Consider the following 21,639-nt stretch of genomic DNA (forward strand, 5'->3'; position numbering starts at 1 on the left):
TATTGTCGGGCATAAACCGGTCCGTGGCGCAAAAAAGGTTGGGGACCGCTGCTCTAGTCCAATAACCGGTCTCTTGGAGCCATCCAAATTGAAAAGCACAAATGCATCTAATGCACATGGCTCTCTACTCTCATTTCCCTTCACAAATTCCATTCCTCCTTTTTAATGCCTTCATTTGTCTTTTGGCTTCTCTTTCCATTTGTCTCATTCTTTTCCATCTTCTTGTTATTCTTCGTCCTTCCTTTCTTCCCCATTATTTCAGCGGAAATTTGGCCACCATAATAATAGAATCTATTTGACTGCAATCACTCACCACTACCTCAGCTTTCCACTGTTCATTTTTACCAAGAAAGGTCAAGTACTCTTTAGGTAACTACAGGGAGTGCAGAATTATTAGGCAAATGAGTATTTTGTCCACATCATCCTCTTCATGCCTGTTGTCTCACTCCAAGCTGTATAGGCTCGAAAGCCTACTACCAATTAAGCATATTAGGTGATGTGCATCTCTGTAATGAGAAGGGGTGTGGTCTGATGACATCAACACCCTATATCAGGTGTGCATAATTATTAGGCAACGTCCTTTCCTTTGGCAAAATGGGTCAAAAGAAGGACTTGACAGGCTCAGAAAAGTCAAAAACAGTGAGATATCTTGCAGAGGGATGCAGCAGTCTCAAAATTGCAAAGCTTCTGAAGCGTGATCATCGAACAATCAAGAGTTTCATTCAAAATAGTCAACAGGGTCGCAAGAAGCGTGTGGAAAAACCAAGGCGCAAAATAACTGCCCATGAACTGAGAAAAGTCAAGCGTGCAGCTGCCAAGATGCCACTTGCCACCAGTTTGGCCATATTTCAGAGCTGCAACATCACTGGAGTGCCCAAAAGCACAAGGTGTGCAATACTCAGAGACATGGCCAAGGTAAGAAAGGCTGAAAGACGACCACCACTGAACAAGACACACAAGCTGAAACGTCAAGACTGGGCCAAGAAATATCTCAAGACTGATTTTTCTAAGGTTTTATGGACTGATGAAATGAGAGTGAGTCTTGATGGGCCAGATGGATGGGCCCGTGGCTGGATTGGTAAAGGGCAGAGAGCTCCAGTCCGACTCTGACGCCAGCAAGGTGGAGGTGGAGTACTGGTTTGGGCTGGTATCATCAAAGATGAGCTTGTGGGGCCTTTTTCGGGTTGAGGATGGAGTCAAGCTCAACTCCCAGTCCTACTGCCAGTTTCTGGAAGACACCTTCTTCAAGCAGTGGTACAGGAAGAAGTCTGCATCCTTCAAGAAAAACATGATTTTCATGCAGGACAATGCTCCATCACACGCGTCCAAGTACTCCACAGCGTGGCTGGCAAGAAAGGGTATAAAAGAAGAAAAACTAATGACATGGCCACCTTGTTCACCTGATCTGAACCCCATTGAAAACCTGTGGTCCATCATCAAATGTGAGATTTACAAGGAGGGAAAACAGTACACCTCTCTGAACAGTGTCTGGGAGGCTGTGGTTGCTGCTGCACGCAATGTTGATGGTGAACAGATCAAAACACTGACAGAATCCATGGATGGCAGGCTTTTGAGTGTCCTTGCAAAGAAAGGTGGCTATATTGGTGGCTGATTTGTTTTTGTTTTGTTTTTGAATGTCAGAAATGTATATTTGTGAATGTGGAGATGTTATATTGGTTTCACTGGTAAAAATAAATAATTGAAATGGGTATATATTTGTTTTTTGTTAAGTTGCCTAATAATTATGCACAGTAATAGTCACCTGCACACACAGATATCCCCCTAAAATAGCTAAAACTAAAAACAAACTAAAAACTACTTCCAAAAACATTCAGCTTTGATATTAATGAGTTTTTTGGGTTCATTGAGAACATGGTTGTTGTTCAATAATAAAATTATTCCTCAAAAATACAACTTCCCTAATAATTCTGCACTCCCTGTATGATCTGACCTGCAAACCCAATAGGCAGGATCCAGGTCAGTGTTCTCACACTGTGTGCACTCTTTCTTTCTCAGACACTGCAAAGGCAGTGGCAAACAAGATAAGAAGTGTCACTGTGTTTCCTTTTTCCACAGTTTCGTTCTTCCTGCTGGGACTACAAATCTAAAACCCTTCTGGTTCTTATGCACCATTTCTTTAGAAAAAACCCCAGACATTAAAACCCCAGAATAAGAGACATTTGCACTGTCTCTTATTCATTTTTTGACATGACCTATTTGAACCTGTCTTTTGTGTTTACCACCAGCTGCAATCTTGTAAGCTGTTTAGAGCTACAAAATCCAAATTTTGGCAACACTAAGTATTGCTGATTCTGGCAAAGTAAGCAGCAGTCATAGTGATAACTAAAATTAATTTAAGATTATGTGTTTGATTTTTTTTTTCTTTTAATAGCTATGATCATAGCAATCCCTCTGCACTATATTGGCACTATAGTAAATTATCTATTATAAAAACATTTTTAGTGGGTGCCAGTTCATTTAGTTACTCAAGAGACACTTTTACATTAGATAGAAAAACTTATCTGCCTGAAATATCAGCCCAGTCTTGTATCCGAAGTGCATAAGGGGTCACTGAATACATTGGTATATATAAAACTAATGTGAATCATACACTGTGCCAAGCTGCAGTAACTTTTAATATCTGTTCTAAGAAGAATATGATCTACTTCCAAGTTCTGATGGAAAATGGCTCAGCTTCATACGAACCAACCACACTGTGTCATTTAATTTGCTAGCCATCCATGCATTTATATACATAAAATATACTGGGGGGGGGGGTTCTTCCTCTTCCCAACTGACCTCCATGCAGGACCTTTAAGGATTTTTCATATCACGTAAACAGTAAACCTAAATGGTTGCTGTTCCTTGTTTCTTCCCTGCTTGTCTCTCTTCCTTCCTTCCTCTTTCGAACCCCCTTTCTCTCTCCTCTCCCATCCATCTTCACCTCGACTTTCATATATCTCTCTTCCTTTTTTCCCCCCAGTAGCCTGGGCTAATTGTTACATCGTTCTAGCACTAAAGTTGCCCTGTGTAGGAAGCTTGGCTGATTGCCGCTGGGTCTAACGCAGCATGGGGGAAGGGGAATTGAACAAGCATTGGTCGTCAGAGCTGGTTAGCTTCACAGAGCTCCTGTCACAACTACACTCACAATGCAACCTGTTTACTACCCAAGCCCCCTGCAATTACCAGCTCCCCAGCAGGGGCCAAGCTAGCGCCTGGGGAGAACTAACACTATCAGCTGAAAGGGGGACTGAACAAGGAGGGAGGAGGGAGAGCCCCATTAAGAGGCTGAGCCAGGGTTGTGGGTAAGCGACAAATTCTACAGGGACAAGCATGGTGCGAATATGTATGTGTGTGTGTCTGTAGATGTGTGTATTTGTGTGAGTGCACAGGTGAAATAATTTGGAATTTGCACTGAAGGAGGTAGACATAATGCCCTGCAAACCAAGAAGGAAAAAAAAAGAGATGAACTAAGCAAAAGAAAGGCAGGTAATGGATGCGTTACATTATAGGGTCTTCTCTTAAGATCAGCCTCTTTCTATTAGTCTATAAACCCTACCATCAAAATGATTAAATCAATGAAGAAAGACACTATTTATGCAGTAAAAAGCCATAACAAATGGATAAGGATTTTAAGATGCCAGGAAAGAATAAAAGTGGATAACAGTATTGATGTGTTGAGTATGTAGTTGCATTTCAATCAACCTGTCACCATGACCTGACCCTTGACTCACTGGGACAGTGGGGCAGTGAAACAGGCAGCAGCACGGGACCCCTACAACACAATGCTGCATCTAAACAGTCAATGTTGGGCAATGAGGGGGGAGGGGGGTTAGTCTCAGTTTTTCAAAAGAAAACAAAATTTATAAATATTTCTGAAATCATCAATAATATTTTTTTCTGAGTATTAGTAAGTAAATGATATCAACATTTTTTGTGAGGTAATGTTGCAGTGCTGTTAACCTTAACATTTAAGGAGGCACAACAAAGTGTTTCCAGAAGCTGACACTAACTTTGGCTGCATGAGATAATATTTCAAAAGCATTTTTTTTTTCATAAAAATAGATGATGGAGCATGGACCAAAGTCACATTTAAGTGGCCTTGGATCATGTTATCGTGCTCTTATCTCAACAAACATGTTAAGTGAATTTTATCAATTACTGTGGATGCACAAATAGCATGCAGTCCTGGCATTACATGGCCTTTCACAGTTGTTTTCTTTCTCCAGTTCCAGCATACATTTATTTTTATTTGAATGCAACAGATCTTACAAATGTTGTACAGTGTTTCAGGTTAAACCACTTCAACATTGGAGTGTCACTCTCAAAAATGTCTGTTACCTGCTTAAGCCTTGAAGCAGAACTGAAGTAGACTTTGAGGCAGAATTTTGCACCTTTTTTCAAGATACAGTCTAATAAGTCCCATTGTAAAACTGAAGTCTGCAAGGACAGGTCAAAGAAGGTCTAAAAAGGAGAGGTCATCTCTGAATGATAAGCTGGTCGGCATTTGTGGCTGGCATTGGCAAGTTAGAGGATATTTTAAAAAGATCAAGAAACTTTAAGGGCATCTTAGACTAAGCAGCCAATAATGTGATTTTGTAGATGTTACTTTTCCTCTCTTACCCTGTTTGAGTTCATGACATTTGTTAGTTGAGAAACATTGTGTTAGGAAGCCCGTACTGCCTGGACTAACTGTTATTAAACTCTTGATATGTGCCACAGACTTCACATTTCCCCAAGAGTATCTGACAAAAAACGCCTTTTCCCCTTCCTACCTTATTTACCTTTATTGGTGGAGTAAACTGTCCACTGTTGTCCCAGTGTGTCCTCTATAACCCAAGCCTATGGCTAATATCTCAATGAAATAATGTGTTGCATATTCTTATCTATAGTATCCCAATGCTACAGGTCTGTTTGATCTATCACCCCTCCCCCTAATCCGACTTCATCCACCCACCTATAATTCATCAGATACTCTTGGAAGCCATTCCCACCTGAAATCTCATCATCCATCCAATCAGTCTTTCATCTTTCCTCTTGCAATCTTTCCATCTCTCCCCATCTTGATCTTTTCTAACGGTGGGAATAGCTGTAGTGAAAGTCAGCTGTGGTCTTGAAGTGGAAGGAGCATTTTTTTTTTCTGTTTCTCCCTGCCCACTTACACTGCACATCTACACGGATGGACTTGATGGCAGCCACCCCCACCCCGTTGTCAGCCTTGCAGTAGTAGCGACCTCCCTGCACCCTCTGGATGCCCTCAATGCGTAGTGTCTCATTGTAGATGGATGTTTCCTGGAACTTGTCTGACGCACTGCCTGCTGTCTTCGTCCACCGTACCTGAAGAGAGTGGGGGAAGGGTGGAGCTGTTAAGAAGACGAAAGTGCTGTCGAAGGCAGTGAGTTATGTTAAAGGACAGAATCAGTCAAGTGTAACAGAAAGATGTTGAGAAGGCAACAGAGCAAAGTTCTTCAAAAATGCACTTCTTTAAAAACATGAAAAACAAAAATGTAAACAAAAAAGCAGAAAAAGTCTCTGCGCCCAAAATTCTTGTGCAAGTACACATCTTATAAAAACACCAATAAAATAATATCACGCAGTGGTGACACTAACAAACACTGGCAAAGCACAACAAGATAGTGTTCTTATCTATCGATGGACAATTTGTTCACTAAATGCTAGCAACCCACTGAAGTAATAGTGCATTGCAAGTTTTAAGTGTGTACGACCCTCAGAAGGAAAAAAGACTGCATCACTGTCAGTAAATGAAGTTAATGTAAATATCTGTCTGATAGGTCAAATACTCAATTATCAGCATGATTTGTTTTAAAACAGTGATCTGAAAGTCCTTTCTAATTTTCTGTGGCAATTAAGTTATTCAAGGTTGGGTTTTTTTGTTGTGTGAGTGTGTGTGTGTGTGGGGGGGGGGCATGCTGAAAGAGTAGTTGGATGAATATCCTACCTAATTAATCATTTAAAACAGTCTTTATTTAGAAGTGGAAGTGACCTGCAGAAATGCCAAGTCTGTATAAAGACAATTCCTTAATTTACTGTGTAGGTCATTTAATTGCATATATAGCAAATTAACATTATACATAGTTTTCTTTCACTGAGATAAAATCTGCCTTCTCCATAGAGAGGAAGTTAACAGCACTAAGCTGTGTACTCATGGTGTCTGTGATACTCAGACCATTAAGAGTTTTGACAAATTCTATATGGCTTTTCCACGCTTCAATTATCCTATCAAGCCATGGGAGCACCGCACGGCCGACAGCTACATGACACTTTCACTTGAATAATCAAACCCACAAACATTCGTGCACACACACAGATGCATAAAAGCCTGCAAACTCATCAGCACTGGAATGGCTTGCTCTTGCATATGTATCTGCATAACTATGTGTATACAGTCCATTAATCCCTATTAACCCTACTGTCTGTTATCAACCTCAGCAAGACTATCAACCATGTCCTGTTAAGGAGGTCAGAGAGGATAATAGGCAAAAGTCACTGATATAGAGTGACTGTCTGTATGTGTCCAAGCAAACGTTTGTATGTGGAAGTGTGCATTACCGTTTTCATGCACTCTAGTCTGCTTGTGTTCCTGGATCTGTACATCATATCTGGTTACCAATTCACTCCCACATATATGTGTGTGTCTGTGTCTGTCTGTGTGTTGATTAGAAAACAGGTTATATGGATTAGCAGATTATCAGTGCCTGTGTAAATGCTCTCTGTCTGTTTATTCAGCTCTGTTTGTGGGAGGGATTTGGAGGAGACAGACTGCCATTGATCAACCGGCCAAGGTGAGCAATGAAGCGAACCCTGTCTGTCCACGGTTTAGTGGCTCTAGTTTGGATGAGGGCACGTGTTTGTGTGTGGGTGTCTTTTGTGGACCTTTTTGAGACACACAAAGGGAGAGAGTGAAAGTGAGCATGAAGTGTGCATTTGCATATCATTTTATACGCAAGGATTAAAAGATGAGTCAAAATCTTACAAATTGTGAACACTTTGTTTGCTGAAGTTTTGTAGAAGTAGCATTTTAGAGTTATTCATAGGTTTTAAGTTCAGGACCATTAGGCTCAAGTTTACTAGAATCTTAATGACAAGATTATGTACTAAGAATTTAAACTTAGGGAGAAATATACTACATCTCAGTTAAAGGCAGTTGTGTGCTTGATGATGGGAAATTGTGCATGTAAAAATGAGGCTGAACATGAAATCTTGATAATGTATTGCACTCAAAATTTTGAATAAAGTCTGTGGGGATGGATGCAACATTTGAGTTTTCCATAATATCCCTGCAAAGAATAATGTAAAATAAGGAGATCGCAGGGTAAAGAGAGACAAAATATGTAAGGAAGGAGTTTTACTTGGATAGAAATAGTAGGTATGTGTGAGAGAAAAATAAGGTCTGCATGTGTAAGTGAGATATCGGGGGGGTTTTTCCCAGCCTGCGAGAGTGAGTAAGAACAAGAATAAGAGGGAATGATATATGCTGTATTGCTGGCAGCTGTATGATGGGAAGAGAAAAAGTGCATCACACTGGGAGTTGCTCCACCAGGGTGGCAGATGAAGCAAAATAGAAGGAGGTGATACTGTGAATAAAGGAGATATTGTGCGCAATGCAGATGACAAACCAGGCGGCAGAAAAGCCTTTATCTGCCTGCGACACCAGCAGCTTAAAACTATCACCTGCACTCTCTTTCTCTGACCTCCTTCACCCTCCCTCTACACCCCTCTCTTTTCTTTTTCCTTCAATAGCCAGTGCCTTTTTTCCCCTACTACAGTCCTGACAGATTGGTCTGGATATCTCTCTTAGTCCCTCATCTTATCCCTGTCTGGGCACTTTGCTCGATACCTTTCTTTTATTTCTTTACAAAGTACAGGAAAGCCAAACACTCACTTGTCATCAGATTTTGTGTCTACATACACCTCCATTTACACACATGAAAGACACATATTTCCCCAGACTTACTCCCCCATGCACATGCTGGGAGATGAAGACACATTTGTTGAGTCAGAGACTTATAATATTAGCTCTTACATTCGGTTAGAAGTGTAATGTGAAGGGAAGTTTTGGTGTCCCATTGGATTGAGCCTGACATGAAAAGCAGCAGTTTTGTTCACTTTTTCTGTATTCAGGTGGTGATCTGTGTGCTGTCTAGGGCACAGATGTTTCAACAGGAGCATAGAAACAGCGCCAAGGAAAGAAGAACAACCTTTTCAGAATATTTCAGGTGAAGGTTTAGGGGCCACTTGGTGTTTGTAAGGAAGGTGGGCGGGTTGGCCATTAGGCCTTCTTTGAATGTGGTCATAGAATGCACTAAAATACTGGTCAGACGTAAATAAGCTAGTAAATTTTCCATTAGTGGCCAAGTGCAATGTGTTATTCGTCTATAGTATTTTCATCTTAGAGCATTTATTTCCAAACAGTGCATTACACTTTCCACACCATTAAAACCATTAAGACTGATAACTTATCCATTTAATCATATGATATGTCTAACATAATTTTGAGTTAATATTGTTTAGTGAAACACTCTTAACTTTGCCTTAAAGATGAACTCTTGGTACCTTGAGCAGCAGTCGTCTCCAGCCGTGTGCATACTGCAGCTACAATGTTTTCGATAAGTTGTTTTGGAAAGTATCATGGACGCTTCGTATTTATTTGATTCAAATAAACAAACCTGGTTGACAGTGTCAAACATATTGCGACCCAACTAGCAAGTTAACATTTTCTGAGCAGCTCAAAGCTTCACCAGCCACAGTAAATATGCTGTGATCCACAATACAGTTGGAAATTTGAACAATACCAGGTCCAAGTGGATTAGAAACACACACCTTGCTAAAACTACTGAAATCCAATACAAGGGCCCTGATTAAAAGCAGTTTTTGAAGCTTATAATCCTCAGTACACTTAATATAGAGCATTTATGTTCAACATCCTTCCAAAATGTCCAGACAGTTGAATAAATGGCTCTTTTTCACAGTGACAACAAAACTAAACATTATAAGCTTTGAGTAAAGGAGGGATTTATTATAGAGCTGTTGTATTGGATTTTAATGGATTTACTGTACCTATACTGGCAAAAGATACAGCCTGAAATCAGAAATTCTGGAAAAGGAAAAGAGAGAACGACAGCAGGCACTAATTATGCATGATGAATATGGATCTGAAACATTGATGGCATGCTTAGGAAGAAATGAGACAGATACAGGGAGAAGAGAAGAGAAGAGAACTGTCAAATTTCTCTATTTGTTTTCGACTGTGTGTCTCTATGTGTTCTTTGCCTTATTACCTCCTTTCTTTCTCAGCCCGTCTCTGTTTAATTCTGTCCCTCTATGATTCTGGCATTTTCCCTTCACATTTTTACTTTACATGTCGACACGACACAAACATGTTCCTCCCTCTCTGCATCGTACCATAAGGTTCTGACTTCACTCCTCAAACTGACACATCAGAGAGAATCAGCAGGATCTAGCAGATATGGTCCAGTGCCTGTAAGACACCATTGCACTGTTGTTCAAACTGGAAACTGACAGAACAACACAACAATACATCAGAGGCCTTAATACTGACATTTAGCTAGAAAAAAGATTGTTGAGATGTTTCTACCATATTCCTATCTATGCTAACCTGCAACATTCAGCTCACAGGCCACAAATAATGAAAATAAAACACAAGCAAACAAAATTTCTTCACCAGATGGTGAATAAATTGGATGCTGTTCACAAATTGGACAGGTCACTCCTGTGGACATCTGCTGTGCTCCACACCTAAAGTCAATAACGTTTGCAGTTGCTAATATAGTGTAATTTAACTACATTGCCTTCTTTGATTCAAATAAGTCAAATTGCACACTTAATAGAGAGATTTACCTTTAAAACAAGGACATGCACAACCACTCAGTAAAACAAAGTGAAAATTAAATCCTTCCATGTTTGACATCACTGTAAGCAAAGCTTAGCTTGCAAGGCTTTCCCACCTCTATACAACTGCTTCCCGTGGCGCTACAGAAGTTGAATCCTTTATATTCCCTCTCAGTAACTCACAGAGAGCCTGCTAGGCTTGCCTTCCACAATTTTCCTAACTCTCTTCTTGATGTAGCACCAGCGGAGTTGACGATACAGTGCTTTATCCGTCCAACTGGCTCACTTACCGTGAATGGGCTTAAGATGGTAATCCTGTTATCGGGGAATACTACTTGGCACGGATGCAGACCCACACTCACACACAGGCACTAAGGCATACATGAATGCACGCACAAGCACGGAATATGCAACATCTGAGGGGAAGTGTGGGAAAGAAAGAGTGAAAATAAATAGAATATCAGTAAAATTATGATGAAAAAAGGCATAGTCCAGGTTGACAGCAGCAGCTTGAACTGATAAACACTGAAGTAATTATCTCAGCTCTGGTTTATGAACAATGGCTTTATTGAATAACTAAAAGTGACAAGGTGTGGATGACATGCAGCATAAGTCAAAACATCTACTGCATAGAAATATCTCTTTTAATTATCTGTCACAGCAGAGCAGAAATGGATGGAGAGTTATTTGCAGGAGAATTGGAATACGTGGGTTTCTAAAAGAGTTAGCAGCAACGGCAAGTAATAAATATAAGTTAAAGAACAGAGTTTGCCTATGTGCATCACAATCTGGTCTACTGTTTATTATTCCATTAACTCCTTTACTATGTGATAATGAGCTTAAGGCCTTTTTCTTTCCTTTTACCCCTCAATAGAATAAACATATTTGTTTAGAGTGGTTCCCAGTTTTCTCCGTGTATCACTCCATTAAAAAAACACACAAAAAATGACTGTTTGTATGGAACATCAGCCATGCCTCTGTGCACAGATCACAGAGAAAAAGTTCAATAAAACTGACTCATTGATATTGAACACATCATCCTTCTCTCTAACCTTGTCATACAATATGGATGCCTTTATCACTCTTTTTGCCTCTGTAATATGAAACTAAGGCTGTGATAACATTACAGGAATCAGAAGAATCATCACCATTTACAAAAAAGTCATAATCTTGAAAATAATAAAAATAAATGCATGTGTTAACAAAGTCATTTACATTTGTCTGCATAGCATACAGATGTTAAAACACTTAACATCAACACTTTCTTAGTTTCAAAACATGTGTGATTTATGAATATTCGGTTAATGTGCCTTCTTGAGGGCAAGTAAAAAGAAATGCACCATTTACATTTCTGGAAGTGTCTCAATAGTTTGCTCAACATTTGCTTGACCATCAGATGGTTTAAGTCAGAAGAAAACAAACTGGGGCAGACCGCATCAGCAGATATACAGAGCTCTCTCCAAAGTGTCAACAGCCGTCAGCTGCAGTGTCAGCTGCTACCTAACACACTCTGCTCATGTTGGATGTGTTAGCTGTAATGAGTAATGGCTAATTATTACAAGCACGGCATAGGATGGAGAAATTTGAGCATAGCCATCCTTTTTTTTTTTTTTTGAGTATGTCCTGATCAGATGATGTCAGGCTGCTGAGAAATGAGAAACTGAAGAAGGCTTACACACAAGGGAAGAAAAAGAATCTTATGGATTACTTTGCCCTACGATATCAATTAAAGCACAGATCAACCAATAAAGTCAGAACATCCACGGTTTTGACCTGTGCTTAGACTGAAAAAGCTCTGTGGCTCTAGCTTTCAACAAAGCTATCTCAAATTTTTCCCCACAAAGAGCTCAAATCATTTAAGTGGGAAACAAATGCAACACCTGTGCTGCGAACCAAGACCCGTATCCCACGCATGCAAACATCTTAATCAGGAAAACACTGGATGCATTCACAGCATTCATAATGATGTTCCAAATGCCACAGCAAACTGCTTCTGTTCTGAAAGTGCCTGAAAAAAACTAGAATAAAACAATCTTAAAATGTAATATTACTTTATATATACTTTATAAATAAAACATACATCATCAAACAAGCACACATGCCTGTCTCTCACTGTCTAGTCTCTAGTCAATACACACTTTGCTTTTTTCCTGTGGTTTCATTTTAGTTTGTAAGAACAGACGTTTAGACCTTAACTTTATTATTTTTAGTCTCAGAGAGGGTTTCATCTACAAAGCACGGTGTGTGTTACCACGGCAGCAGACACTCCAGAGACACTCAAACATACAGAAAAGGTATGCAAGAGTCCAATACAGAGGTCTTCATCCAGGCACATCAGCAGCACAAGTATTTTGTTTTGAGATCTAATTTGATGCGGTGTTTGTGTTCTTGCTCAATGTCTCAAGCAGTCAAGGACAGTGACCCTTGCACTCACAGAAAAGCTGTTTGGCTGAACAAGAGTGAAGTGATATGTAGACATGACACAAAAGCTACACTTTAAAGAGGCATCCCTATGTGACAGACTTGATTAGCCAAGTAGATATATCCTAATCTATTCAAACACATCTTCATGAAGCCAAAGGCAATGTAACACACAAATGCCATAAATGTATAAGAAGCAAGGAAAAAGTAGAAAATTACAATGTATGTACAATAGCACAGTGAAAAAGAGAAATTCTAGGCATTGATTTAAAAACAAAAAGTTGGAGAAGACCTTGGGTTGTTGAATTCACTTGTTTGTTGTTTAGTTTCTAATCAAAGAAGTCTGAATAGCTCATAACAGCAGATCTAAAAGTAAGCTTGGCCTCAAAGCATCCGCTCGTCTATAAACTAACAGTAGTGCTTCAAAATTGCTTCTTTAACAAACAATAAGTCATTCCAATATAAGCTGATGAAACTGGACAGTTTCACGCTGTTCTTTATTTAGTAATAATATGACATAAACATGGAAGCATGTTTTGCAAATTCATTTAAAAAAAGGGAGTTTTCTCATTCCAACATCCTAAAGCAAGCAAGACGAACCTGCCAAAAAGATGGAAATAAAAGGCATGAGGCCTTGAAGATCGCTAAACTGGATTCATTAGATTCGTTAGTTTTAATAAATCAATAAACTTTAAATAATAGTTTACGGTGCTGGAGTGTCTTTAGGACAAGATATAACTATTCTTTATTGGCCCAGCCAAAGGTCAATTTTAAATGCTTAATAAGGTTTGTGAACACAATTGAAAGCATGTTCACAAACAACTTGAGTGGAACTACCATGAAAAATAACAGTTTTTAAAAAAAAGTCTAATTGTTCTTGTTTAAAATAAATGAGGCATACATTTCATTCAGTGGATGTGAACGCTTCTAAATACTTAAGCCTGTAGACAGCATAACAACAGAATGACCTTCCAAAATACAAAATGGATCGCAACCAATGCCTTTTTATGGAGCATGTGAAATACAACATCTGAAGCAGATGTTCTGCCTCATCTTGTGATTTATTGTCATCTGCTGTTGAGTTTGGAATACACTCAAGTGGTCCCGTCTACAAGCGTAAACATAATAAGCACAATTTCCCACCTCATCGTCATGCCTCGATTCTCTTTCTCCTTTATTAGTGGTCAGCATGTCCTCTGCACCGTGCAGCACTTATCATTGCGATTCATCTATCTTGTTAGAGTTTGTTTTCTTATCTCTGCTCAAGATGTCTTTCGTTTGTTCTTGGTTTTCAGTTGGTATTCACATTCATAATCTTGATGACAGACATGTTTTTGTGTATTCAACCACATGTCTAAAAGTGAAACTACCTGGGTGGTGTGTATGCCGAAACATATTTTTTTCTTACGGATTCAAAGAGATCATGAAAGTAAGTCAAAGATTGCTTGTCTTTTTTGCTGGCTTTGTCATGCAGAGATTATTTACACATGTTACCAATTTTTTATGCAATTTTTTGATGCTTCAAGTTAATCACGATCGTGTTTTATCTCCTTCATCGAGTCCTTAAAGTTTTCATGTCCCTTCATCATATCCTTGTATTTTTTTTACTGCAATAAAAAAAGGAGAGAGTTGATTGTTTTTAGTTCCAAGTCCATTTCTTCTTCTTCTTCCTCCCCTAACCTGTCTTTTTCAGACTTCTTCTCTCCATCTTTCTTGTCTTTTCTTGCTCTCATCTTCCTCTTCATTCTTCCTCTCCATCCACTTAGGGGTCAAGCAGTGACCTTGTTTGTGTCTAGGTCGTGTTCTTGCTGAGTGCCTGTGCAGCCTCGTGCTGCCACCTGATCAGCCTTGCTTTCAGCCTCACTATCGATCGCATTCCACTCACCCCTCAAGGGCAGAAATCCAAAACCATATTCCAGACCGCAGCCCTCATCTTCCTCCCTCCATTCCTTCCTCTTTCCCACTTCTTTTTTCTCTGCCTCTCCACTTTTCTCATCTATAATTCTCTCTCTACCTTTTCCTCGTATAGAATTCATCACGCACGCACACACCCATGCAAGTCTCAAGGTTGCAATGACCAGAAGACCCATGAATAAATAATAAGGAGGTAGGAATCACTTTCAGAAAAACCATTTACTCTCCTATTGTGTTTTTGAAGAAGCTGTGAGAGTGTGTGTGCGAGCTCCATGTGTGTGTAACAAGAAAAGCTTTGTGAGCGAGACTACAGTGCTTTGTTAACTAAAAGCCCCGCTGTCTCAGGAGTTAACTTGAGTGATGCTACGAGCACCTTGTAGGTGACCTCTAACACTGATTTTTTTTTCCTTGTGTACATACTTTGATTTCTTTTTTCCTTCTTTCTTTAAAGAGTCTTACAATATTTGTGGGTATAACCAATGAGGTTGGCAGAAGGACAGCGTAGCAGAAAGGCAACGTGTCACCTTGTCTTGAAAAACTCATTCTTTTAAAATTGTCTAAGGTCATTTTTGCCATGAAACAAAACAAAGAGGTGAGTATGGGCCTGCTGTTTTGTTTTCTGCGAACACAATATGCATACAGTTTGACTTTTCCCAAAGTAAGATGGTCCGTGAGCTAAACTGTTGTTGACTTGATATATGCTTTGTTGCAGTTGGTCTGAAGTATAGAGACAATAGAAATGAGAGCGAGAGCTTAAAATGAACAGAAAAAGAGGCAGTGTGGAATAGGGAATTTAAGGAGATATAGGCAGGGACAGGATGAAGAAAAAATAAGCGTGGAAGAGAGAAGGATAAGACAAGGACGAAAGAAGAGTAAAGAGAAGAAATGACTTGTAGTGAGTGATAAAAAGGAGAAAGCAGAGACTGAGACAATATGAAGGAGAAGGCAGCAACAAAAAGAGGAAAACAGACATAGACAAAGAAAGACATAGACAGAGAAAGAAATGATTAGATTTTTCTCTCCTCTGTATGGATCAGGGTGAGAGCTCCCATTTCAATCCAATCTAGCTCAGGCAAAAGTAAACAATCAGTCTTGATAAAGGATTGGATAAATCCTCAATCAGTCTCATTTTCAGTAAAGAAGCTATTTATTGGGCTGGCCTCACATGGCTAAATTGGATCCTCCTTCTTCTGAGCAAGCTGAAGTGAGAGAGAAAAAGCGGAGAAAGTGAATCATCTCGCTCCGAGAAGGCACAGATGAAAGTTTTTGCGAATAAAATGGTCCTTGCATTAAAAAATAATACACAGTATAAAAGTCTTTACTGGTAATACATGTAGACTGAAAATGTAGGAAAAGCCACTGCCAATCAGAACTCATACATCATATTCCTGTGATCTTAAATCGACTCATCAAAATGTGGGACAAGTAGCTCCCTCACAAAGCCAGAGACCAGAGACAGGCAGAACACTCTGAACTGGTATGAAACAACTCGTGATTAATAAAATATAAAGCCCTAATGTTTTTAAAGAGTTAGTGTGGTCTGCTATGGAGTGGGTGTGTTTATTAATAAATGCATTAAAATGTTGTCAGCATAAATTTGTAAGTCTATTGTTCCTCTGAAGGGTGAAAACAGAGAGCATTATGAGGACATTCGTGTTAGAATAGAGTACAGCCATAAATAATAACAAAGCTGCCAGAACACTTGGAACATCTTGCCTGTCTGCCAACACCTAGAGGCCAATACAAACTTCCCAGTTAGGATGGGGAGTGGGGGAAGGACGCAGTTCACTGCAGTAGCTGTCATATCTCTTTTTCTTCTTCATGAGGTGAACATTCAACAGAATAAAGCGACCAGTTCCAAAATAAGATGAAAACAGTTTCTACTCCTATGGAAAACAAACAGAAATGATCCAACAGAAAAGAAATCAGATTATTTCTGTAATATTTCTATGTATTACACTATGAGCTACCCGCAAAGCGGCACTTTTACTTTGTTATCAAGTCGTGCATATACAACATAAAGCATTACCTATACATATATTCATTTTCTTTTTCATGAAAACATTGGTAGCTTTATACAATTGCTAAGAAAGATAACACCACAAAAACTGTTTTAAAAGGTTTTGACTATACTTTATTTAGATATTTCTTAGTTTTGAAAATACTGATGATTCTTCTTTTAATAATCTTTCGCCACATTTTCACATGTCATAGTGCATCATATAGCTTTCATATAAAAAGAATTTCAGGCAGAGCTAATATAATAAGACGAAGACTGCAAAAATATATATCAGGCTCTATCGCTCTGCTGTGGGATCTCTCTGCCCTGCAAAGTGCAAATATGGAAAGTATAGTAATGAAGAGAGAGCACTATTCCCCACTTTTTCATGTGTATACATGTAAAGGTAGAGGTTGAGAAAAGAAAAAGCTAAATCCCCAGAACATTGCATGAAATTGGTGGAGGGACTGTGGTAGAAATCTGAGTTAAATTATAGACTGTAAGACTCCTAGTGTCTTCTTATATTCTTTATTCAACCTTTATGAAGGGTCCAAAGGGGTCCAGAAGGGTTTCTTTTCTTTTGTTGTGGGTATGTGGCAACAAAGGAAAAAGAAACCCCCAGCCTATAAAGCTTGGCTTATCACATACATAGAATATCTGCTGTCTGTCTGGAGTGAAAGTAGTTTTACTTTCACAGAAGATAAAATTATGATTCTGAACCTGCTTCTTCTCTCCTAAGGATCATACAAAGAGTCTGTTTCACACCCCAAATTCCTATATACTGATAAAGACAGTTCATACATGTGTCAGATAATAGTTAAACAAATTACAAAGAAGACTTCTGTTTATAATTATAAGCAAACTATGTGACTATAGACAATTGTACAACAACTTGCATTAACTTGTATTTATCTATTACAGATTGCAAGAACATGATTTTAAAGTAGTAATATTATCTTTTTGTGGCTAAAAACAGCATAAGTTAGATGAATATTAGAGACATTTCATCCAAAGAATCCCTGAGCCTTATAGGTTGGGTTTCTATTGTGAACGTTTACCAAAGTGCAACATGTTAGAGCAAACAGACAAAAACGGCTTTGTGAGCTTTCATTTTTAGTCTAGTCACTATGACTAATGTATAAAATGTAATGTACCAGAAAAAAAATACCTGAAACCACAACTTTGTGTGTTGCCAGAACTGGAGATTCAATATGTGTAAGGAAGAGACTGCATGAGAAGTAAGGATGGATGGAGGAGAAGCTGGGGTGACAAGGATCAAGTTATCAATACAGCCAAAGGAGATCAGTGGAAACTCTGTAACCCCAATGGGACACAGTGCAGAATGCTACAGTGTGCTATTCAAGCAGAGCACAGTCGGACAGAGGTCAGCACTCTCACCGTTTACGTCCACTGTAACAGTAAAAATCTTTTTCTGGTTTTTGTATGTGATGTGTTTCATGTTCCCTTAATGAATGTAGCATAAGACACTAACAAAACACTAGCACACCTGTTTGTCAGTAACAGGTTTATACTGCTAACTTTAATTTATGCAATCACTCAATAACATGGCCTTCAAATTCCCTCTCCAATCACCAGATCAGAATCCAAAAGAACATTATTTTGGATGTGATATATGAAACAATTTGCAGCATGTATGCACAACTGAAAAATGATCAAATCTGCATAAAAAACAAACAAAATGTGGTATGGTTGTTGATGGTATGGCTCACTGAGGATTTTTCCAAAGTGCCGATCTACTGGGATTTTTACACACAACCATCTCTAAAGTTTCCAGAGAATGGTTCAAAACAGGAAAAAGTGAGCAGTGGCTCATGGTGAAAATGCTTTATTGATGGCAGAGTTCAGAGAAAAATCACCATATTCGGTCAAGTTGATGGAAAGGCAACAGTAAAACAAATAACCGGTTAAAAGAACGGGCTTAGAGGGCCCCTAATGGACCACAGCATCAGATGAACACACCAGGTGCCACTCATGTCACATAAAGACAGAAAGACAGTGAGATGAAAGGATCAGAATTTGGCATAAATACTTAGTGTGCATAAGTCCTGATGTTAGGGAAGGGTTTAGGGTATTTTTGAGCCCCTTAGTAATAGAGTATAATTTGAATGTTGAAGTCTACAAAAGCATTGTTGCTACTCTGTCCACTGTAAACATCTTATAATGGCAACGCTCAGTATTTCACAGCTCATATCATTACAGTCTGGTCTCTCAGTTCACTGTACTTAAATGGTACTTCTGGGATGTGGTGGAAGCTAGGAATCAAATCAGTAAGGGGCTGCCCACAAATGTGCAGAAACTGTAATAATATTATGTCGTTTTCAGCCAGATGTCTGAGGGTTGTATCCTGCACTTGCACAATGAATAATTAAGGCAGAAACCAACACAGCTATAGCACAATGTAACTAAGAAAGGATCTGACTTCTCCAGTGCCGCCATAATTCCTTGTTATTGACCCCACACTGACCCATTATGTTCTCTTTCTGTGTTTGTATCTTAGCTCTGTCTTCGCCTCTCTTTGTAGTGCATTTTGTATGTGATTTCAATTTACATTACAGTTTATTGTTCATTTGAATTGTTATTGTTACTACATTAGCAAATTGCATTACAAAGCTGGGTAAAACCCATAACCTTTGGTAGAGTTAATAATTTCAAATAGCTCTAGCTAAACAGCTCTGGTCCATCAGCCTGGTTCCACATCCTTATTTCTTCATTTCACACAACATGGATATGACCCTACAAGTCTGACAGCTGGTGGCTTTCAGCTTCTAAAATATGTTGTAAAGAGTGGTTTTAGAAAAACATCAGGATGTTGCTCTTTAATCCAAGGTGACTGACTGTTCTACACTTGGAGTAGCTCAGTAGTAAATCCAACGGGTCCAGGTGCCATTTGACATCATGGAATCTAACACTAACAAAAGCAACTAAAAGTTTAGAAGTGCTCGGACCTTGGCTTAGATGGTTTTAAATCAGAATTGGATGTTTTTAATAATACTCACAATGATGTCTAAATGAACAAAAGCACAGTGGCCATAGTAATTAACTTATTTTCTTCAAATTTGATCGACTAAATAATCATATTTTTATTTTTATTTGGAATGTCTATAAAATTGTCAAGCAATTTACATACATATTTTCCTCTTCGACTTTGAATGTGAATGATATAATAAAGATATATTACTTCTCATTCCATTTCTGGTGCAAGGACAGAGAAATGCAAATGTTTCCTGAGCTGCACCCTCTTTACTAGTTCTTTATTTGTCTTTTCCGTCTCTAACTGCCTCTATCTGTTTGTTTGTTTGCGTCTACATACACATTGCCTCACTGACGGCAGCACATGCACTAACTCAACCGATGTCTCTTTGCCAGAGGCACTGTACATCTTGTCTGTGCACACGCTATATATATTTTACATTCTGACAATGTGACCAAAGTGATCATTATTCAAAATACAGTTCCACCTCCGACCAAGAGAACAAGCAATCACTGACGCAATTTCCTACATCTTTGAAATGCTCTAGGGGAATGAACTTGTGTAGTATGTGTTATGCAGAGTATGTTTTGTGTAATAATTATTCCAGCGTTGAAAATAAAAGTTTTATTAAAAGTTGCATTTGTTTCTGGGAACGCGGCCTGTAAATTTAAAGTCTACATCTGTATATGTGTGTGTGTGTCTATGTTTGTATCCAAGAGCAAGCGAGTCACAGAGACAGAGAGAATTGGAGGAAACAAATGGGAAAGACAGCCACTCTTAGTATGGGCAGGTAAGGTCAACAGTTTGGTATGTAATTAGACTCTGCGCCTTTCGTACAAATGATTGTTTTGCATCTGCAGAGTCATGCAATCAAGCCCTTTTTCGTTGTGTTTTTTTTTTTTTAAACACACACTCTCATACACATCCATCGTCGAGTTACACATACACACAAATAGAAGAAAACAAGGCTTAGACACAGGCGCTGTTTTATTCATGCTGATGTGATGCCAGTGGACATGCACCCGTGAGGAACACTGCTTTTCTCACCTCACACACTTGCACACAAGTACACACAACACACACAACCCCTCCACAGTCACCTCAGTTCATTTCATTTCATCTAGCTATGTACGCTCACACAGATGTATGCTCACAGAGAGATCCTGATGCAAAATGTTTCACTGGGGTTCAACCCAGGGAGCCAGATGGGTCGAAGGTGGACTGCACCTCCTGCTCAAGTTTTATGAGCGTGCTGTTTGGAAAGTATTTTTCACTCTTTGTTAATGCGTATGTTTGGTGTTAGTATGGTCATATATTTTAAGGACTGCTTATATGTACATACTGTGTATGTAAAATATGTCTTTATAAAAGATTAAAGCAATCCTCCTTTAAGTATACAAATTGCTAATGCACGCAAAGCCTAGCATGCACAATGGTTTCATCCTCTTCAATTCTTTCTAATGTAGGTTAATATATACCCATTACTTATTTATATTCACAGTACATGTGATCATTCTTGTGCTAGTTTTGAGAACTTTATTTTTATAGTACAATATAACTATAATATAATAATAATATAGTTTGTCATTTACAAGAGATCCATTACTGTAGCTGGAGAGTTAGCCTTGCTAAAGGCAGGTATTTTAATTAAACTGAAACAGTTTAAGTACAAAGTACATATTTTTCCATTTTAATTGCTCTGTAGAACTTGACTGATGATATTAGGTCAGAAAGCAGATTCTTTATATAAAGTTGCCCCTACTCATCAAAACCATTTTAAAGGGCAAAATTACATGTACTGAATCTCTTTCTCCTTCTTTGTCACATACAAACCAAGATATATATGTGTATTTACAGAAATAGTGAGAAAAGACCACGCTCAAGGGTCCTTTGGACTCAAAAGTGGGTGGGCAGAGGCATAAGCTGATCGCTAGGCTTTTGCCCATCAAGCTGGGATTCCAGTCCCGTCTGAACTATTAACATCTGATGTTTTTTTTTCCTTTTTGTTTTCAATGTTTCCTTATTTAGGATAAGGCACAAAAAACTACTTGTTTCAGATTACAGAATACATGGCCCAAAATGTATTTTGTAACGTATTCCTTTACATTACTCAATGAGAGTAACATATTCTGAATACTTTAGATGGTTTAAACTGGATTGGTTTAAGAAATGGTAACTGTTTTGGTTAAAATACATCCTTTTGCAGGTAAAACAGAGTTCATGTACTAAACTCCCTGTAAAACCAGAACACCAGTGGCATTGTAGCTGAGATGGCTCAGAAAACCACCTCACTTCACATGTTATTGCTTGTAAAATGACAAGTGTGACCATGACCTTGAGTTTCAGCACAATTTTAGTGAAGAGCCATTAGGTAATCCTTCTCTATAGGCTTAATTACATTTTGAACAATACTGTAGGAAGAGTAATATTTATTGTGAAATGT

The 21,639-nt window shown here is 38.7% G+C and overlaps 1 protein-coding gene across 5 annotated transcripts in view; it reads right to left on the bottom strand.

Moving 5' to 3' along the window:
• Nucleotides 1-21,639, bottom strand: part of LOC120720995 (MAM domain-containing glycosylphosphatidylinositol anchor protein 1) — a 204,205-nt gene that overhangs the window by 107,296 nt on the left and 75,270 nt on the right. For 4 of the 5 annotated variants that reach the window (XM_040010956.1, XM_040010955.1, XM_040010958.1 and 1 more), the window contains one exon: nucleotides 5,163-5,337. The exons of the other annotated variant lie outside the window; for it this stretch is intronic. In XM_040010956.1, coding sequence (XP_039866890.1) covers nucleotides 5,163-5,337 — 175 coding nt within the window. The remainder of the gene's footprint in view (nucleotides 1-5,162; nucleotides 5,338-21,639) is intronic. 5 annotated transcript variants of the gene reach the window in all.

This window comes from Simochromis diagramma, unplaced genomic scaffold (genome assembly GCF_900408965.1).
Source record: "Simochromis diagramma unplaced genomic scaffold, fSimDia1.1 OVJJ01000603.1, whole genome shotgun sequence".
NCBI lineage: Eukaryota > Metazoa > Chordata > Actinopteri > Cichliformes > Cichlidae > Simochromis > Simochromis diagramma.